This window comes from Grampus griseus (genome assembly GCF_964374135.1).
Source record: "Grampus griseus genome assembly, chromosome: X".
NCBI classification, from domain to species: domain Eukaryota; kingdom Metazoa; phylum Chordata; class Mammalia; order Artiodactyla; family Delphinidae; genus Grampus; species Grampus griseus.
This window is the reverse complement of record NC_138999.1, coordinates 126,383,313-126,401,619: the sequence shown is the minus strand read 5'-3', so window position 1 is coordinate 126,401,619 and position 18,307 is coordinate 126,383,313. Positions and strand designations below refer to the sequence as shown.

Here is an 18,307-nt window from a genome sequence, read left to right as displayed (position 1 = left end):
TCCCTCCACCTCTCTCCCTCCTCCCTCCCTCTTTCCCTCCCTTTGTCTCTCCCCCTTTCCCTCCCTCCCTCCCTCTTTCTCTCTTGCTCTCTCTCTCTCTCTCTCCCTCCCTCCCTCTTTCTCTCTCTCCCTCCCTCCCTCTCTCTCCCTTTCACTCTCTCCTTCCCTCCACCTCTCTCCTACCCTCCCTCCTTCCCTCCCTTTGTCTCTCCCCCTTTCCCTCCCTCCCTCCCTCGTTCTCTCTCGCTCTCCCTCCCTCCCTCCCTACCCCCCCCCCAACCTGTTCAGAGAAGCAGCCAAGTGAGGGACCAAGAGAAAACCAGCTGTCTGCGAGCCAGGAAGAGACGCCTTCCCTCACCTGAGACTGCACTTTCCAGCCAGTTGAGGTTGGACTTCTAGCCACCAGGACTGGCACCCAGTACATTTCTGTAGTTTTAGCCACCTCCTCTGTGGGACTTTGCTATGGCAGCTCTAAGCAGACTAACACAGCCTGCTTTCATTATGGGTACAGCGACCAGACAGCACCGCAGTAAGGGAATCACAGATTTGAACAGCACTGTACAAAGACTAGGTCTCATGACATGTGTAGACTATTAGCCCCAAGAACAGAGTAGACACGTGCTCGTCAAGCGTACCTAGAACGTTCTCCAGGGTACTCCACGCGTCAGGCCACACAGCATCCCTCAGTAAACTTAAGGGGATACAAACAAAAGGGCTGAAATCATACAAAGTATGTCCTCTGGCCAAAATAGAGTGAAATTAGACCTCAATAACAGAAGGAAATGTGGGAAATCTGCAAAGAGAGGGAAATTGAGCCGTGCGTCCCCAAATAACCGCATTAGTCTGGGACGATGCCAAATCCCACAGCACAGGATGAGGGGCTGAAACAGCAGACACAGATTCTCACGGTGGTTCCGACCAGGAGGCCGAGAGGGAGGGTCCAGCAGGGGTGGCTTGTACTGCGGCCGGTCTCCTTGGTTGCAGGTGGCCGTGCTCTTACCGCCCCTCACGTGGTCACCCTCTGTGCACGCACCCCCAGCTCCTGCCTTCTCTCCTTGCGTGTGCTGATCCGCTCTTCCCTCAAGGGCACCAGCCATCTTGGATTAGACCTCATCCTAATGGCCTCATTTCAACCTAAGAACCACTAACTCCAGTCACAGTGACATTCTGAGGTTCTAGGGGATTGGGGCTTCAACATGCAAATTTTGGGGGGACGCAGTTCAGTCCATAACAATAGCCCAGGGAACGTACAAGACATCACAAGGGAAACTAGAAAATACTTTGAAATGAAGAAAACACATACCAAAGGCCCCAGGACTTATGGCACGCGGCCAAAGAGGCACTTGGGACCTAAAGCTGCAAACACCCGTGTTCCAATGGAGGCGACACCTCAGATCAACCGCCTCATCTTGAACGGGGACAAGCGAGAAGACGAGGAAGGCGAGCCCAAGCATTCTGACAACGAATGTTCACGAGAAAAGAAAAACTGCGCTAATCCACGTACGCGGGGATCCCAAGACGTGCACTGGTCGGGAATCCTCACAACATGGGGGAGGGCGCATCCTTCTTACACACTCAGTAACAAGAGCTACAGCCACCGACCACTTCATTTGGCCCAGGCTTTTTACAAGCAGGTCACATCATGGGGAAACCCACACCAATGCTTTTGCCTGGTACTATTAGGAGGCCCATTTTACAGATGGAGAAATCGAGGCGTAGGGAGTCTCCATGATTTGATCAGCTTGTCACTAGAAGGACTCTTATTCAAGCTAAGCATCATATGTGTGCAAAGACCCATCCCCGCACTGGCCTGACCTGTCTCCCCAACAGTCAAGGGGGATTCAGCTGTCCTCCACGGGGTCCTACTACCTGACACCTCAGGCCACATAATGGAGAAAACACAGGGAAGCCAGGCATTAGTGCCCATGAGAGCCTGACACTGGATTCTGCCCACGTGGCCTCCCCAGCCCCATCAGGTCACCATCTCTCGTGAAAGGGACACGAGGGCCAGGGAGGAGGGTGAGGGTCTAGGACTGAGGGCGTGAGGATGGAGAAGGGTCCCGGACGTGGGGGTCCGAGGCACGGCCCTCTGAGGGCGGCTCCTATGCTCAGGCTTGGGCCCTGCTCTCTCCTTCCACTGCCCACTCTGCTCCCTTCTGTCCCAGCGGCGTGGTGGCCCCACGTTCTCCTGCAGGCTCACTTCCCCGGGCACACTGGCTGTCAGGCAGGCGGCAAGCCTGCATTCAAAGCACGGGGACCGCCGGGCTGGAGGACTCTCCGCATCCCCACGGGGCGTGAGTGTCTGTGCCCTTCAGGGCCCTGCGGATGCCCCTCCTCCTGGATGCTTGCTCACACGTGGCTTTACACCCTGCTGCTGTCTTGTGAATGTCACTTGGCTTCACACCCTGCATCCCGCCACCAACCCAGCCCTATCCCTGTGCCCAGCCCCAGCTCAGGGACCACGGACAGGCACAGGCCCGGGCCCCCACACTTGCTCACAAAGGCCCCTAAAGCAGCAGCCGGCGACATTTGCCACAGAGGAGGGTAGGCGAGAGCCAGGCAGGAGGTCAGCCCTTTGCCAAGGAGGCTGGAGCTCAGAGCAGACTTTAGCTGGGGCTGGGGAATGGGGGCTTCTCGGGAAACAGGGCCACGGCTGAGACAACTCACACCAGCCCCTCAGGGGGCAGGCTCAGCGCACGTAGAGAACGTCAGAGCTTCCCGCTGATGGGCAGCAGCTCCCGTGTGCCCTGCGCCGCCCTGGTCAGGACTGGCTGTGTGCCGGGGTGGTGTGTGCTCGTCCAGAGTCTACTGGGGAGGGCGCTGCTGCCCCCCTGAAAAGTGTCTCCCTGAATGTCCCTGGGGCGCTCTTGGCGTGTCCCGGCCGCTGCTGCGCTGCCTGCCACGGCCGTCCCTGGGCTAGCACTGCCCCCCATCAGTCAGTTCACTGCACGAACAGGCACTAGGAATCCCTGCTTTCCCCCGGGAGTGCTTACCATTTGTGATGACAAGATCCCCTTCTTTTCCGGCAGGAGTGTCTGAGCAGGTTCCATTGGCCCTGAAATTCTCCACCTTTTCCAAGTGCCCACCTGCTATATGGCAGGTGCTTCAAATCCAGGATCCCACGTAATGTTCACGTTGTCGTACGGCGCTCAGCAGGGAGGGCTGCCTCTTTAGCCCCCGGCGCCGTCTGCACCTCCCACTGCAGTGACCTCCCAATCCCATTAGGCCCAGGAGTTGCCCCTTCCTTTCGATGCCAGGTCACAGCCCAAACCTGTGGGTCTCTGATGCCGCCATATTTCTGCACCTGCCTGAACGCGGGGACACTGGCGGACGTTGCTTCTTAGTGGCTAGGACTTATTTCTAGTATTATTCTGATCCCAGACTCTGTCCTTCTCCCCTCTGGAAATTGCTTTCTTTTCATGACATCTCAGAGAATTTGCAGCTCCATAGGAAACGGAATAGAAAACCAGTCAAAATTGCTGTTCTGTGTGTTTTACTCCTGGAGGATATATTATTCAATTTGGATGTGTGTGTGTGTGTCTGTCGGCATGGAGGGAAGGGTGGTGATTTCCCCAGCTGGGTGCAGCTCACGCAAAGCTCCCAGGATTCCAGTCGCACGGCGACTCCTTTCCACTTCGGCAGCCTCTCTTCTTTCCAACCCCCTATTTTCATTCATTTCATCCCACTGAAATCTAGACCTTGCTCACAAGTGGCCAAAGTAAACTCCAGGTGACTAAAATGGTCGTTTCCATACAGTTGGTAATTGGCTCCCCCAGGGCAGGGAGAGGAGGGCCAGCCCCGGGAATACCGAGCAGGGCTTCAAAGAGCAAGACCCTCATTTCTCTGGAAATCCTTGCAGATGGCGGCTATGAAACACCTACCTCTTCACTGTGGCCCGCTGCAATGCAACAAGAGCCAGCACCCCTTCCTTCCTGCCCCAGGGCGAGATTTCTCTCGGCTTTATCCACGACCCAGAAGGACATCTCACAGCAATGTCCCATTTCAGACTTTCCCCTGCAACCCAAGACACACCCTCTGCATGTCTGGCTGCTGCCACCACCCAGCTTCATCACCATCACCTCCCACAGAAGGAACCCCCACTTCCCAAAGGCCCGAAGTGCCCTGGCTCGGGGCACTTAACACTCCAGGGCACGCTCCTGGAGCCCCACCGCCTCGTCCCATGTTGTCTTATTCTGTGGGACTTAGGGGACGTCTCACCACCTTCCTCATGTGACAGTGGCTCCTAGACCATCACTCTAGGTGTGGGTGTGTCCTGCTTTTCCTAGCGTTCCCGCTACTAACACAGGCCCTTCCGGAGAGCAGAGGCTCCGTGGAGGTCTGCGGAATAAACAAGCCAGTGGGCAGGGGGCTTATTGACGCAGATGAACCTTCTCCTACTTTCTTAAAATACCCGTGCAAATCCAACTCAACAGAGATAGTTCGTTTTATTTACAGAATGACAGACAAGACAGGGAAGCAAGAATTGGAACAACAATGGCTTTTATTTTTCTATTTCTTCCCCCATCTATATCACTGCTAAGGACTTCCACATTTCCAGAGCAGTTCTGATTCCAATTCCCTGTTATCTTGTACACGGTCACAAAACGAACTGGGAGATTTCCCAACCTCTCTTACAAAACAGCAAAACTCTTGTTCTTGAACTGAATTAGTGCAAATACCTGTGGGATTAACGTCATACACAAAGTTAGACACTGAAGCTTGTTTAGTCTTCTATTCAAAGAACCAACATTTGAAAAATTCCTAAAGAAAACAGACATGGAAGTCCATGTCAACATACACAACAGGAACCCAAAATGCTGCACACCGGCTTCCCCCAACTCGCCCGGCTCTCACTGCTTAGAAGGCTGACCGCTCCCTCTTCAAACTCAGAGTGAAGGAGCAGCCCCCCTTCCTGCCCCACGGGAGAAGCTGCTGGACGTGGGACTGGCTGCTGCACTGGCTCAGGCTCCCTCTTCCTCATCGCTCACACTCCCTGCAGACACGGATGGGAAGAACCTGGGAGCCATGCTATCGCTCCTGAGCAGATGCTGCAGGACCTGACACTCGCTGGCCTCCGCGTAGGCCCGGGGACCCCACAGGAACTCGTAGCGGGCAGGGTCGCTGTGGGCCACCTGCCGGTACTTCAGGTAGCCCGTCTGCACCCACACTTCGGTGAGCAGCTCCCTCCCGCCACAAAACCCCAGGGTGCCTAGCTTTCCCCACACCTCCTCCTCAGGGACGCGGTCACCAAACAGGGTGACCATGGTCAGGACCAGCAGAGGGAGGCTGGCCTCGGGCGTGCGCTGCCAGTCGCTCAGCACTGCATCCCAGGTGAGGCCCAGGGTGGGGACCAGGACGTAGGTGCGCTGGCGGGGGTCCACCACCTTCACGTCCACGCCAAACAGCAGCTGCAGGCACTCGCAAACGAGGCGGAGGACCACGGGGAAGTGGTCCCGATGCTCCCGGACGACCGTACTCAGCATCTCCGCCTCGGAGGTCGGCTCCCCGGTACGAAACTTGAGGAGCAGGAACCCCACCAGGTCAGCCATCAGCGCAACAAGTGCCTCGCGGGACAAGGGCTCGGCATAGGCGGAGAAGGAGGGGGCGCCAGGGGAGGCGGAGGACGAGGGGGATGCGGCCTCCTCCCCCGCAGCCCCCAGCAGCGGCGCCTCCACCGGACCCTGGGCCGGGACTGGGGCCTCAAGGTCGGCCTCAGGCTGGCGGAGCTCACTCATCTCGACCGGGGGCCTGATCACTGGGGTCGGGCCGCCCACGGGAGTGTGGGCAGGGGACCTCGTACCTGGGGTAGAGAGGGGGTGTGAGCGGCCTCGGCGGAGAAAGGCACCCTGGGCAGCCCTGACAAAGGCCACTTACAGGTCTCGTCTCAAGGGCTGCCCTCGGGCCTCACAGGGGCGCTCCTCCCGGGTGGCCTGTCCCCTGCCAACCTGAAGAAGGAAGTGAGGGGGCTCCTCAGGGTGCAGCCAGCACGGCCCCAGGTTCTGGGGCTGACAGGGCGGTGGGGTGACTTGGGTGTTGTGGGGTCCCCTCTGTTCTGGGAGGGGGAGCCCCTGGGTACACACTCAGGGCACGCACCTCCCCTTGGCTCCTGGCGCTGCCTGGGCCTCCTCTGCTCTGTGCCCTGAGGACACGGTCCTCAGACCTGGGCCTTCGCCTCCCGGGTCCTGGAGCCCCTGTAAGAGGAATGGAGGGCGCACCTCTTGTGTACACTGTGGCACAGCTCTGGGCCTCGGTGCTGGTAGGAGGATTGGGCCGGACTCTGTGAGGTCCCCCCAGTTCTGAGTTCTGGGGTGGGTGGTCCCCTCGGGGTCGCTCGTCGTGCTCACTGTTCCCCTTAAGGGCCTGGACCCTCCCCTTTGCAGGCCGGAGGGGAAACTCAGAACAGGACCCCGAATCTGAACAGAAAGCAGTGAGGGGGCCCCACAGGTGGCCGCACCTGCCCAGGGCCTCCCGAGGGTCCTAGGAAGGGGAGATGCTGGGTCCTCACCTCCTCCTCACATCCTGCCTGGCCTCCCAGCGCTGACCACAGGGGCAGGTTTCTGTTGAGGCCCCTGTTCCAGGGCTGGGGGTCTGCTCAGTCCTCCCTCGGGGTCCTGGGAGTCCACCTTCTGTGGACCTGAAGGCTCACCCCTCACACCAAACACCTGACCTCCTGAGGACCCCGACCCAGAGGTCAGGAGACATCTCATCTGCTGACCGTGCTCTGGCGCCTCCAAGGCCCCCGCGGAAGGGCAAAGGATCCCTCCCTGTGTTGGGGTCTAACGTCCTCAGTCCTTCCTTCCTCGCGTGCAGGCTGGACTCTGGGCAGGACCTGGGATTGTCCCGACTGCCAGTGTGAGTCCCTGCTCCTTATACCAGGTCTCCAGTCTCTCCGAGACCCTGACGTCAGGACGTCAGGACAGGCCTACCGTGCTCATCCCGCCCCGGGGCCTCCCACGGCCACCTGCAAGGGCGGTGATCTGTTGGGTCCCTTTTGTCCTCCCTCAGGGTCCCCTCAGTCCTGCCTAAGGGCCCTAACCTTAGTCCACCAGGGACCTGACATTTTACCCTCTGCCCACATGAGACCCCGCCCCTTATCCCAGGTCCCCAGCTTCTCTGACACCCGGATGTCAGGAAGTGCTGCACGTGACGGCCTCCCAAGGCCAACTCAGTTCTGGGATGCAGGCTGCCCTCAGTACTCCCTCAGGGCCCTCACCTTGACTCCACACAGGACCTGGGATTCTCCGCAGTGCCCAGCAGACACCCCGCCCCTTATACCCCCTCTGCAGCCTCTCTGATACCCCGCCCCATGCTCCCCCTCTCCAGGGTGTCTGAGACCCGGATGTCAGGAAGTGCTGCACCTGTTCATCCCGCCCTATGGCTGGAAGGGCCAACTCGGTCCTGGGATCCAGGCTCCCCTCAGTCCACACTCAGGGCTCTCACCCTGACTCTACATAAGACCTGGGATTCTCTCCTGTGCCCGCCTAGGATCCCGCCCCTTATACCCCCTTCCCAGCCTGAGACTCCGCCCCGTACTACCCCTCCCCAGCGTCTCTGAGACCCGGATGTCAGGAAGTGCACGTGCTCATTCTGCCCTATGGCCTCCCAGGGCCAACTCTGTTCTGGGGTCCAGGCTCCCCTCAGTCCTCCCTCAGGGCACTCACCTGGACTCCACGGAGGACCTGGGATTCTCTCCCATGCCCACGAGACACCCCGACCCTTATACTGCCTCCCTAGCCTCTCTGAGACCCCGCCCCGTGCTCCCCCTCTGCAGCGTCTCTGAGACCCGGATGTCAGGAAGTGCTGCTCGTGCTCATCCCGCCCTTTGGCCTCCCAGGGCCAACTGTGTTCTGGGGTCCAGGTTCCCCTCAGTCCTCCCTCAGGGCCCTCACCTTGACTCCACGGAGGACCTGGGATTCTCTCCCGTGCCCACCAGACACCCCGACCCTTATACCCCCTCCCTAGCCTCTCTGAGACCCCGCCCCATACTCCCCTCCCCAGCGTCTCTGAGACCCGGATGTCAGGAAGTGCTGCACGTGCTCATTATGCCCTATGGCCTCCCAGGGCCAACTCTGTTCTGGGGTCCAGGCTCCCCTCAGTCCTCCCTCAGGGCCCTCACCTTGACTCCACGGAGGACCTGGGATTCTCTCCCGTGCCCACCAGACACCCCGACCCTTATTCCCCCTCCCTAGCCTCTCTGAGACCCCGCCCCGTACTCCCCTCCCCAGCGTCTCTGAGACCCGGATGTCAGGAAGTGCTGCACGTGCTCATTCTGCCCTATGGCCTCCCAGGGCCAACTCTGTTCTGGGGTCCAGGCTCCCCTCAGTCCTCCCTCAGGGCCCTCACCTTGACTCCACGGAGGACCTGGGATTCTCTCCCGTGCCCACCAGACACCCCGACCCTTATACCCCCTCCCTAGCCTCTCTGAGACCCCGCCCCATACTCCCCTCCCCAGCGTCTCTGAGACCCGGATGTCAGGAAGTGCATGTGCTCATCCCGCCCTATGGCCTCCCAGGGCCAACTCTGTTCTGGGGTCCAGGCTCCCCTCAGTCCTCCCTCAGGGCCCTCACCTTGACTCCACGGAGGACCTGGGATTCTCTCCCGTGCCCACCAGACACCCTGACCCTTATACCCCCTCCCCAGCGTCTCTGAGACCCGGATGTCAGGAAGTGCACGTGCTCATCCCGCCCTATGGCCTCCCAGGGCCAACTCTGTTCTGGGGTCCAAGCTCCCCTCAGTCCTCCCTCAAGGCGCTCACCTTGACTCAACGCAAGACGTGGGATTCTCTTCCGTGCCCACGAGACACCCCGACCCTTATACTGGCTCCCTAGCCTCTCTGAGACCCCGCCCCGTACTCCCCTCCCCAGCGTCTCTGAGACCCGGATGTCAGGAAGTGCACGTGCTCATCCCGCCCTATGGCCTCCCAGGGCCAACTCTGTTCTGGGGTTCAGGCTCCCCTCAGTCCTCCCTTAGGGCTCTCACCTTGGCTCCACGCAGGACCTGGATTCTCTCCTGTGCCCGCCTGAGACCCCGCCCCTTATATCCCCTCCCTAGCCTCTCTGAGACCCCGCCCCGTACTCCCCTCCCCAGCGTCTCTGAGACCCGGATGTCAGGAAGTGCTGCACGTGCTCATTCTGCCCTATGGCCTCCCAGGGCCAACTCTGTTCTGGGGTCCAGGCTCCCCTCAGTCCTCCCTCAGGGCCCTCACCTTGACTCCACGGAGGACCTGGGATTCTCTCCCGTGCCCACCAGACACCCCGACCCTTATACCCCCTCCCTAGCCTCTCTGAGACCCCGCCCCGTCCTCCCCTCCCCAGCGTCTCTGAGACCCGGATGTCAGGAAGTGCCGCACTTGTTCATCCCGCCCTATGGCCTCCCAGGGCCAACTCTGTTCTGGGGTTCAGGCTCCCCTCAGTCCTCCCTTAGGGCTCTCACCTTGGCTCCACGCAGGACCTGGATTCTCTCCTATGCCCGCCTGAGACCCCGCCCCTTATACCCGCTCCACAGTCTCTGTCAGACCCTCACCCTTATACCCTTCCCTGCCTTCAGCCCTGGGAGGCCCTGGGGCGGAATGAGCACTTGGCAGCGAGTCCTCACTTATGTATCCGGGTCTCAGAGAGGCTTCGGAACAGGTATAAGCGTCCGCTCTCAGGTGTGCTATGGCTAGAATCCCAGGTCCTGCGTGGAGTCAAGGTGAGGGCCCTGAGGGAGGACTGAGGAAAACGTGGACCCCAGAACAGAGTTGGCCCCTTGAGGTCATAGGACGGGATGAGCACATCAGCACTTCCTGACTTCCGGGTCTCAGAGAAGCTGGGGACCTGGGATAAGGGGTGGGGTCGCATGAGGGCAGAGGGTAAAATGTCAGGTCCCTGGTGGACTAAGGCCCCGGGGCGGGATGAGCACGGTAGGCCTGTCCTGACGTCCTGACGTCAGGGTCTCAGAGAGACTGGAGACCTGGTATAAGGAGCAGGGACTCACACTGGCAGTCGGGACAATCCCAGGTCCTGCCCAGAGTCCAGCCTGCACGCGAGGAAGGAAGGACTGAGGACGTTAGACCCCAACACAGGGAGGGATCCTTTGCCCTTCCGCGGGGGCCTTGGAGGCGCCAGAGCACGGTCAGCAGATGAGATGTCTCCTGACCTCTGGGTCGGGGTCCTCAGGAGGTCAGGTGTTTGGTGTGAGGGGTGAGCCTTCAGGTCCACAGAAGGTGGACTCCCAGGACCCCGAGGGAGGACTGAGCAGACCCCCAGCCCTGGAACAGGGGCCTCAACAGAAACCTGCCCCTGTGGTCAGCGCTGGGAGGCCAGGCAGGATGTGAGGAGGAGGTGAGGACCCAGCATCTCCCCTTCCTAGGACCCTCGGGAGGCCCTGGGCAGGTGCGGCCACCTGTGGGGCCCCCTCACTGCTTTCTGTTCAGATTCGGGGTCCTGTTCTGAGTTTCCCCTCCGGCCTGCAAAGGGGAGGGTCCAGGCCCTTAAGGGGAACAGTGAGCACGACGAGCGACCCCGAGGGGACCACCCACCCCAGAACTCAGAACTGGGGGGACCTCACAGAGTCCGGCCCAATCCTCCTACCAGCACCGAGGCCCAGAGCTGTGCCACAGTGTACACAAGAGGTGCGCCCTCCATTCCTCTTACAGGGGCTCCAGGACCCGGGAGGCGAAGGCCCAGGTCTGAGGACCGTGTCCTCAGGGCACAGAGCAGAGGAGGCCCAGGCAGCGCCAGGAGCCAAGGGGAGGTGCGTGCCCTGAGTGTGTACCCAGGGGCTCCCCCTCCCAGAACAGAGGGGACCCCACAACACCCAAGTCACCCCACCGCCCTGTCAGCCCCAGAACCTGGGGCCGTGCTGGCTGCACCCTGAGGAGCCCCCTCACTTCCTTCTTCAGGTTGGCAGGGGACAGGCCACCCGGGAGGAGCGCCCCTGTGAGGCCCGAGGGCAGCCCTTGAGACGAGACCTGTAAGTGGCCTTTGTCAGGGCTGCCCAGGGTGCCTTTCTCCGCCGAGGCCGCTCACACCCCCTCTCTACCCCAGGTACGAGGTCCCCTGCCCACACTCCCGTGGGCGGCCCGACCCCAGTGATCAGGCCCCCGGTCGAGATGAGTGAGCTCCGCCAGCCTGAGGCCGACCTTGAGGCCCCAGTCCCGGCCCAGGGTCCGGTGGAGGCGCCGCTGCTGGGGGCTGCGGGGGAGGAGGCCGCATCCCCCTCGTCCTCCGCCTCCCCTGGCGCCCCCTCCTTCTCCGCCTATGCCGAGCCCTTGTCCCGCGAGGCACTTGTTGCGCTGATGGCTGACCTGGTGGGGTTCCTGCTCGTCAAGTTTCGTACCGGGGAGCCGACCTCCGAGGCGGAGATGCTGAGTACGGTCGTCCGGGAGCATCGGGACCACTTCCCCGTGGTCCTCCGCCTCGTTTGCGAGTGCCTGCAGCTGCTGTTTGGCGTGGACGTGAAGGTGGTGGACCCCCGCCAGCGCACCTACGTCCTGGTCCCCACCCTGGGCCTCACCCGGGATGCAGTGCTGAGGGCCGGGCAGCGCACGCCCAAGGCCGGCCTCCTGGTGCCGGTCCTGGGCGTGATCACCGTGTTTGGTGACCGCGCCCCTGAGGAGGAGGTGTGGGGAGTGCTCGGCAACATGCGGGTGTGTGCCGGGAGGGAGTCCTGCATCTATGGGGAGCCCAGGGAGCTGCTCACCAAAGTGTGGGTGCAGGAGGGCTACCTGGAGTACCGGCAGGTGCCCCACAGCGACCCTGCCCGCTACGAGTTCCTATGGGGTGCCCGGGCCTACGCGGAGACCAGCAAGTGGCAGGTCCTGGAGCATCTGCTCAGGGTCAGTAGCTTGGATCCCAGGTCCTTCCCATCCCTGTGTGCAGGGGGTGTGAGCGACGAGGAAGAGGGAGCCTGAGCCAGAGCAGCAGCCAGGCTCCTTCCAGGCCCAAGTTCACTGGTAGCAAGTGAGGCTGGTCCTTCACTCTGAGTTTGAAGAGAGAGCGGTCGAGTTTCCAAGTAGCGAGGGCCCCTGCGAGTGGGGGGAACATGGTGTGTAGCATCTTTGGGTTCCTCTTGTGTAAGATGACATGGAATATCATCTGTGTTTTCTTTAGGAGTTTTTTAAATGTTATTCCGTTTAATGGAAGACTAAACAAGCTTCAGTGTCTAACTTTGTGAATGACATTCATTAGAATGTGTTTATAATTACCCAGTTTAAGAACAAGAGTTTTGCTCTTTTGTAAAAGAGACTGGGAAATCTCCCATTTCATTTTGTGACCCTGAAGCAGATAACACGGAATTGGAATCAGAACTGCTCTGGACATGTGAAAGTACTTAGCAGTAATGTAGATGGGGGAAGAATTAGAAAAATAAAAGTAATCGTAGTGAGTTTTTGCTTCTTATCCTGCTTGTCTGTCATTCTGTAAAACTAAGCTATCCCTGTTTAGTTGGATTTGCACGGTGATTTACGAAAGTATGAAAAAACTGATTTGAGTAAGTAAGGCCCCTGCTCTCCGGCTTATTTATTCGGCAGACCTCCACGGAGCCTCTGCTCTCCGGAAGGCCCTGTGTTAGTAGCGGGAACGCTAGGAAAAGCAGGACACACTCACACGTAGAGTGATGGTCTAGGAGCCGCTGTCACATGAGGAAGGTGGTGAGACGTCCCCTAAGTCCCACAGAACAAGTCCACATGGGACGAGGCGGTGGGGCTCCAGGAGCGAGCCCTGGAGTGTTAAGTGCCCCGAGCCAGGGCAGTTTGGGGCTTTGGGAAGCGGGGCTTCCTTCTGTGGGGAGGTGATGGTGATGAAGCTGGGTGGTGGCAGCAGCCAGACCTGCAGGCGGTGTGACTGGGGTTTGGGGGGAAAGTCTGAAATGCGACATTACTGTGAGGTGTCCTTCTGGATCACGGATGAACCCGAGAGAAATCTCATACTCGGGCAGGAAGGAAGGGGTCCCGGCTCTTGTTGCATTGCAGTTGACCATAGTGAAGAAGTAGGTGTTATATATGCAACAGCTGGAGAAACGCGGTCATACTCCCTTGACGTGATGCCCAGAGTCCGTGGACAGGCCCTCTTTTCCCTGTTCTTGGGGGAACCAGAACCCAAGGTGCTAATTAGCTTTAATCATTATCGTGACTGTACTTTGGCAATTGTAATCAAGGACTCGATGTCTGGTGGGGCTGAAATGAAGCAAAGGAACGGTCTGGATGGAAGAGCATCTGGGAGGGATGCAAAGCCTTGTTCCTTGATTCTATTTCCTGGAGCTTCGTGTCGTATCTCGCTGGGAACACCCCTCCGCACCCGAATTTAACACACCCTCTAACTGGGAAAATTTCCTTAGTTTTATTGATGAAACATCTTGTTTGGCTAATTAGCTTTTCCACATCCTATTGAGCTGCATATTCTCTGACACGACCGGGACAAGAAACCGCCCAACCAAATGCCAGAGGAGAGAGGGGAAGGGTCTGAGGCCGAACAACATGAGAAATACCTGCCAATCATCGAAGTTCCAACAGACGCCAGGCCCTGTGAGCTGCTCTACGTAGCTCACACACATCCCTGCAGCCCGAGACAGGGCTCATCACACCCATTCGCTTCACGGGTGAGGAACCTGAGGCCACGGGGCTGGAGAATCTTCCCAGGATCACGTGCTGGTAAGTGACGGCGTGGGGACCAGAGCCCTGGTCTGAATTCCTCTCGAGCCCACGCTGTTCCCACCCACCCCAGCCCGTGGCTGACCTTCTGACTGGCGATTCGCTGCTCTTCTCAGTGTCACACGGTGTCTTTCAGTTGACAAAAAGCAGGCCCAAGAAAGGAAGGTGCCAAGGAGAAGCAGAGACAGTGTGGGGCTCGTCTGTGGCTTGTTGAGCGCTGACACCGCCAGGGGCCGGCATTTCTGGCCAGTCCCGGCACCTTCCCGTGTGACGGCGCCCTGTCCCTGCTCCTGCCCTGGGGCCCTCCTGTCCAACGGGAACCTGGCCGGCTGAGCTGCTCATGGCTGAGCCACGGGGAGGGAGGGACTGAGACTGCCTGGGACTGACTGTAAGGCCCCAGTGCCTACCGGGATAAGGCCCCTGCAGGAGCCTCCTCAGATACTGGAGGGAAGTTAACGCTGGCAGACACCCCGAGACCCTGGCGGCAGCGAGGGAGGGGAGCGGCTGGGGGGCCTCTGGGCTGGGGGCATCAGGGTACGGAAGCCAAGGGCAGGGGCTGGAGGGCGAGGCTGGCAAAGGCAGGCCTTGGACGTCGCCAGGGCTTGTGCCTGCCCAGCTGAAGGGTCCCGAGACCCGGCTGAGGAAGACCCCACGGTGCCACAGAAACCCACTGCCGGGGCCCGGCTGGCACCTGGCAGGGAGGGGGACCAGGAAGGAGGCAGTTCCTACGGGACCCAGGGGGCGAGGGAGGGCCCGAGGAGGGGGGCAGCAGGCAAGGCCACACAGGCAGGCTGGGCCCAAGGAGGCCCCAGCCTTTGGGCCCCTTCTGAGGAGCCACCGACGGCCTCCACCACAATTCGCAGCCTCCGAGGTCATGTCCCTACAGGAGGAACTGACCTGAAGAATGCTTTGTAAACCAGTTTAGAAGCATAAAGACCAGGGAGCAGGCCCGAATCTAGGCCCGGGAGCTCCATCCAGGATGCCAGTCCTTAGGCTGAAAGGCACCTCGGGCGATCCTCCTGCACACCCTCTTAGCTCTCCCCTTTCAGAAATAGGGCAGTGGCGCTCACAGAGGGCAGATGACCCTGCTTAGTGGCAGAGCTGGGACAGGGACCTAGGATCCTCGCAGACGGGCCTTTCCAAGGTGCCACTCTGTCCGCTACACAGTGACTATGAAGGACAAAGTCGCCCACAACGGCCAGAGAACGCGCATCACCAAACCCACCGTCCTATCCTCCCATCTGCGGTGAAGACGGATGACTCTCACTCGCGTTTCGGCCCGTCCGACACCCAGACCCTCATCTACTTCCAAATGCACGTGGACGGGGGCTTCCCCCGGTCACGTCTAGGTCGGCAAGTAGGAAATTTCCTTGGGACTGAGTCCGTGTCACGCAGGCCCGTTCAAAAGCGTCGAAGCTGAAAGCAAACAAAATCATTCCATGTATCCTCAAGGTAACAGCGGGGACAGGGCCCCGGGGGTGGGGGGCAGGGGGGCAGGGGCGGGCGTGGGGAAGGAGAGCAGGGCTGGCCTGGGAGCGCACCAGTGAAATGCCTGCTTTCAATGGGACAGGCTACACGCCGAAGCCCCAGATCAAGTCCTTCAAAGGGCAAGTACCCACGGAGACCCAAGGTGGACGTGGGAGGCCAGGAGCGGGGGGAGCAGAAGCCAAACCACCCCACTGCGGAAAGGAAACAGGGCTTTCGAGGCAGCCTCCAGGGAGGCTGAATCCGACGGTCTGGGAAGGCGATGGGAAAAGGACGCACGCAGGTGTTCCAAAAGTGAGCGCTCTTGGGCCATGAGAAGGGCTTCTACGGGAAGAAATGGACGCTGAAGACAAGCCCTCTGTGATCCGCACAGGGATGGGGTCTGGGGGCAGGCAGAGCCCAAAAGGAGGCTCGATGCCCAGCGGAGGGCACGTGGCTATGCCCTCCCACGCGGCATCGTGGGCAGGGCTGTGTCTGAGGTGCTTGGGGAACACTCGAGTTGAATGTGAGGTCGCGCACAGCCCTACTCTGGGGACAGCTTGACCTGGGAGGCAGGAAATCAGGACCCTTTGTTTGGGCCCATCTGAGCGGGACCGGCCAGCTGGCAGGAACAGCTGCAAGCGACCAGAGCCGGAAGGGGGATGGGGGTGGGGGGGGTGGGCACCGACTCTGGCTAGGCCAACCAGCCCGCTAGGGAGCCCCATCTTCTGGGAGGGACAGTCGCCAGGGGCCCACGTGATCCCTGTGGTCTCAGTGGCAGCCAAGCTACGCCTCGCCAGGGCCTGGCCCTTGAGCACATCGGAAGCCAGCATGAAGGGATGGGAGTGGAGACAGGATCACGTTTCTCAACCCATCCGGGGCCTGGCCCCTTGAAACAAGGTGCCTGGCGGCAGACGGAAGTCTTTCCCGGGAACTTGAACCACACTTTTCGAGGCTTTTAGAAAAAAAGACACTTGGCCAGGGCTCCCTCTCCAGACCGCCTCGGTGACATCACGTGACAATAAAGAAGACTGCGACTTGAGCGGCTGGCTGCCCCACTACCGAGATTCTAGAATCTTGCAGACAGTATTTACTGGGCATCCCCGCTCTGGTCCAAGGCATTTCTGCCCTGAGAGTTCAGTCATACGGTCTCAGGTGGAGAATGCTCCCAATCCAGACTGGCTCCATGGCTAGTCAGAGCAGCGATGAGCTGTGTACAGCCATGCTGGGCCCATCGGCTGACGCAGAGCCAGCAACGTGGGTCCCCTCTCGTGCGTCCCCGCATCCCAACGTGGATTCACGGGAGAGTTCGGAGAAGCAGGGCGACCAAGCCGAGAGCCCAGATCCCGTCTCCCAAGACAACCCGCCACCACAGGGCGCAGACTACGGTGTGGCCAACCAGAGTATTCTTCAGCTCTCCCTCCCAAGAAAGCTCTGGACGATGGCGGAGGAGCCCGCCTTCACCTCTGTGTGCTGGAATGACAAGGGAGATATGGTGATCGTCGAGGAAGACCTCTTCCAGAGGGAGGTTCTTCACCGCAGAGGCGCAGACAGGATTTTCAACACAGACAGCTTGATGACTTTCATCCGCCAAATGAAGCGGCACGGATTCAGCAAAATACGCCTGACCAGCCGCTCTCCAGGGAAGAAGAGGCTGATGGTAAAGTAGAAAGCCCTTCCGCTGCCCACGTTCTCTTGTTATTCGAACACCTCCCGGGGAGGCCAGATGGGCCACGTGCTGAACGGGTTTCATTTCCGAGAATAAGTTTCCTCACGTGAGAAGGTAGTTAAGGAAAGATGAGAAAGTAGAGCCTGTGGTATTCAGCCACAGCCCCTTAGAGGGGACCTGCAGGTGCGCCTACAGACCCTCTCGAGAGGCCACGAGATGTCAGGTAGCGACAGTAACACCTCGACCGAGGCTCGCCTCGGGGAGCTCTAGGGAGCGCACACTCCAGGGCGGAATAACCTGCCAGGAACTTAAAGAGACCTTTTCTCCACAGTCAGATAAGACCATTATGAGGGACGGGGGTGGGCGGGGAGGAGTGGGTATTTTCTCCCAGAATGGCTAAAGTGATTCGTTTCATTTCAGATCTTCTGCAACTCCAACTTTCAGAGAGACAAGCCTCTGCTCATCGAGAACATTCAGAGAAAATGCAACCTGGGAGCAACTGATCAGCCCGGGACCAGTGCAACAGCCCCGAAGGGAAAGAAGCCGGTGGCTGCCACTAGACGCTCCCCACAAATCCCTTACAACGATTCCACCACCCAGAAGAAAGCCCCAGGTGCTCAGGGGCCCAGCGCTACCCAGCCTCTCCTGTCCTCTAGCACGTGCTCTACGAGCGGTGGAGCGGGATGGGCCAGGGGACACCACGCCCCCAGTGAGCAGGGCGGCCTGAGCGGGCAGGGCACTCCCTGGAATGTCACTTCTGTGCCCCCGCTATGGCGCCAGGGAACTGCCCGCCAGCCCCACGGTTTACCCGGCTTATGGCTCGGAGATGTCTCTGTACAACAGCTGTCTCTCCCTCCTGCCGGGGGCCCTTTTAGCTACGTCCCCAAACAAGGCCCCTGAGGTGGACGAGGAGTAGGGGGGCTCCTCAGACTGCAGGCGTGCTCTCCGCCAACAGTGCAAGGACCACTGTGATCCCTGAGCTCGCAGGCCCCTGGGGACACACAAAAAGCCCCATCTCATAACCAAGAACCTACTTTTGTCTCTAATAAAGAAAAGCCAAGGTCCACGGGAGCAAATGAAGAATCGAACGAGAAGTGCGAGTCTTGTGTCCTTTCTAACTGTCCGTACTAGTCACACATCTCAGTGGACGGGCCCGACGAGGCTGGAAACCCACAGCCCCGGCAGGCTTTGGTCCCCGCCGCCCCCTTTCGTTTAGAAGCCGCAGCATTTCCCACGCTCAGCCACGGACGTGGCTCGGGAGCGCTGAGGCCAGCCCAGGACAGGCTGGTCCCTGGGCCTTGCCTGCTAGTCAGGAGGCAGCACAGCCTGGCTCCTGACCTCAGGGGTGTCACCTTCCATTAGTCATGCATCCTGAAGCAGAAGGAGCCTCCTCCTGGGTCCCCCTACGATGCCAGAAGTTTCTGACCCGCAGCTGAGCGTGTGTCCAGCCCACCATCCAGGGGCCTCCCAAAGAGGCCCGCCGGAAAGGAGGGCCATCCCACCCACCAAGGTAGGCGTGCACACTGCCGTCTGCCTCAGAAGAG

General features: G+C 59.9%; 3 protein-coding genes across 3 annotated transcripts; 2 read left to right on the top strand and 1 right to left on the bottom strand.

The window, feature by feature from the left end:
* Positions 1–4,961: 4,961 nt before the first annotated feature.
* On the bottom strand, positions 4,962–5,735 carry LOC309817644 (melanoma-associated antigen 8-like; the record flags this gene model as incomplete). Its single annotated transcript, XM_082646909.1, has 1 exon — positions 4,962–5,735. The coding sequence occupies one exon, from the start codon at positions 5,733–5,735 to the stop codon at positions 4,962–4,964; it is 774 nt and encodes a 257-aa protein (XP_082503035.1).
* Positions 5,736–11,092: 5,357 nt separating this feature from the next.
* On the top strand, positions 11,093–11,893 carry LOC309817643 (melanoma-associated antigen 4-like; the record flags this gene model as incomplete). Its single annotated transcript, XM_082646908.1, has 1 exon — positions 11,093–11,893. The coding sequence occupies one exon, from the start codon at positions 11,093–11,095 to the stop codon at positions 11,891–11,893; it is 801 nt and encodes a 266-aa protein (XP_082503034.1).
* Positions 11,894–16,280: 4,387 nt separating this feature from the next.
* On the top strand, positions 16,281–17,679 carry LOC309817642 (heat shock transcription factor, X-linked member 3-like; the record flags this gene model as incomplete). Its single annotated transcript, XM_082646907.1, has 3 exons — positions 16,281–16,754; positions 17,184–17,422; positions 17,544–17,679. 3 exons carry the CDS (start codon positions 16,281–16,283, stop codon positions 17,677–17,679), a joined length of 849 nt encoding a protein of 282 aa, XP_082503033.1.
* Positions 17,680–18,307: the final 628 nt, after the last annotated feature.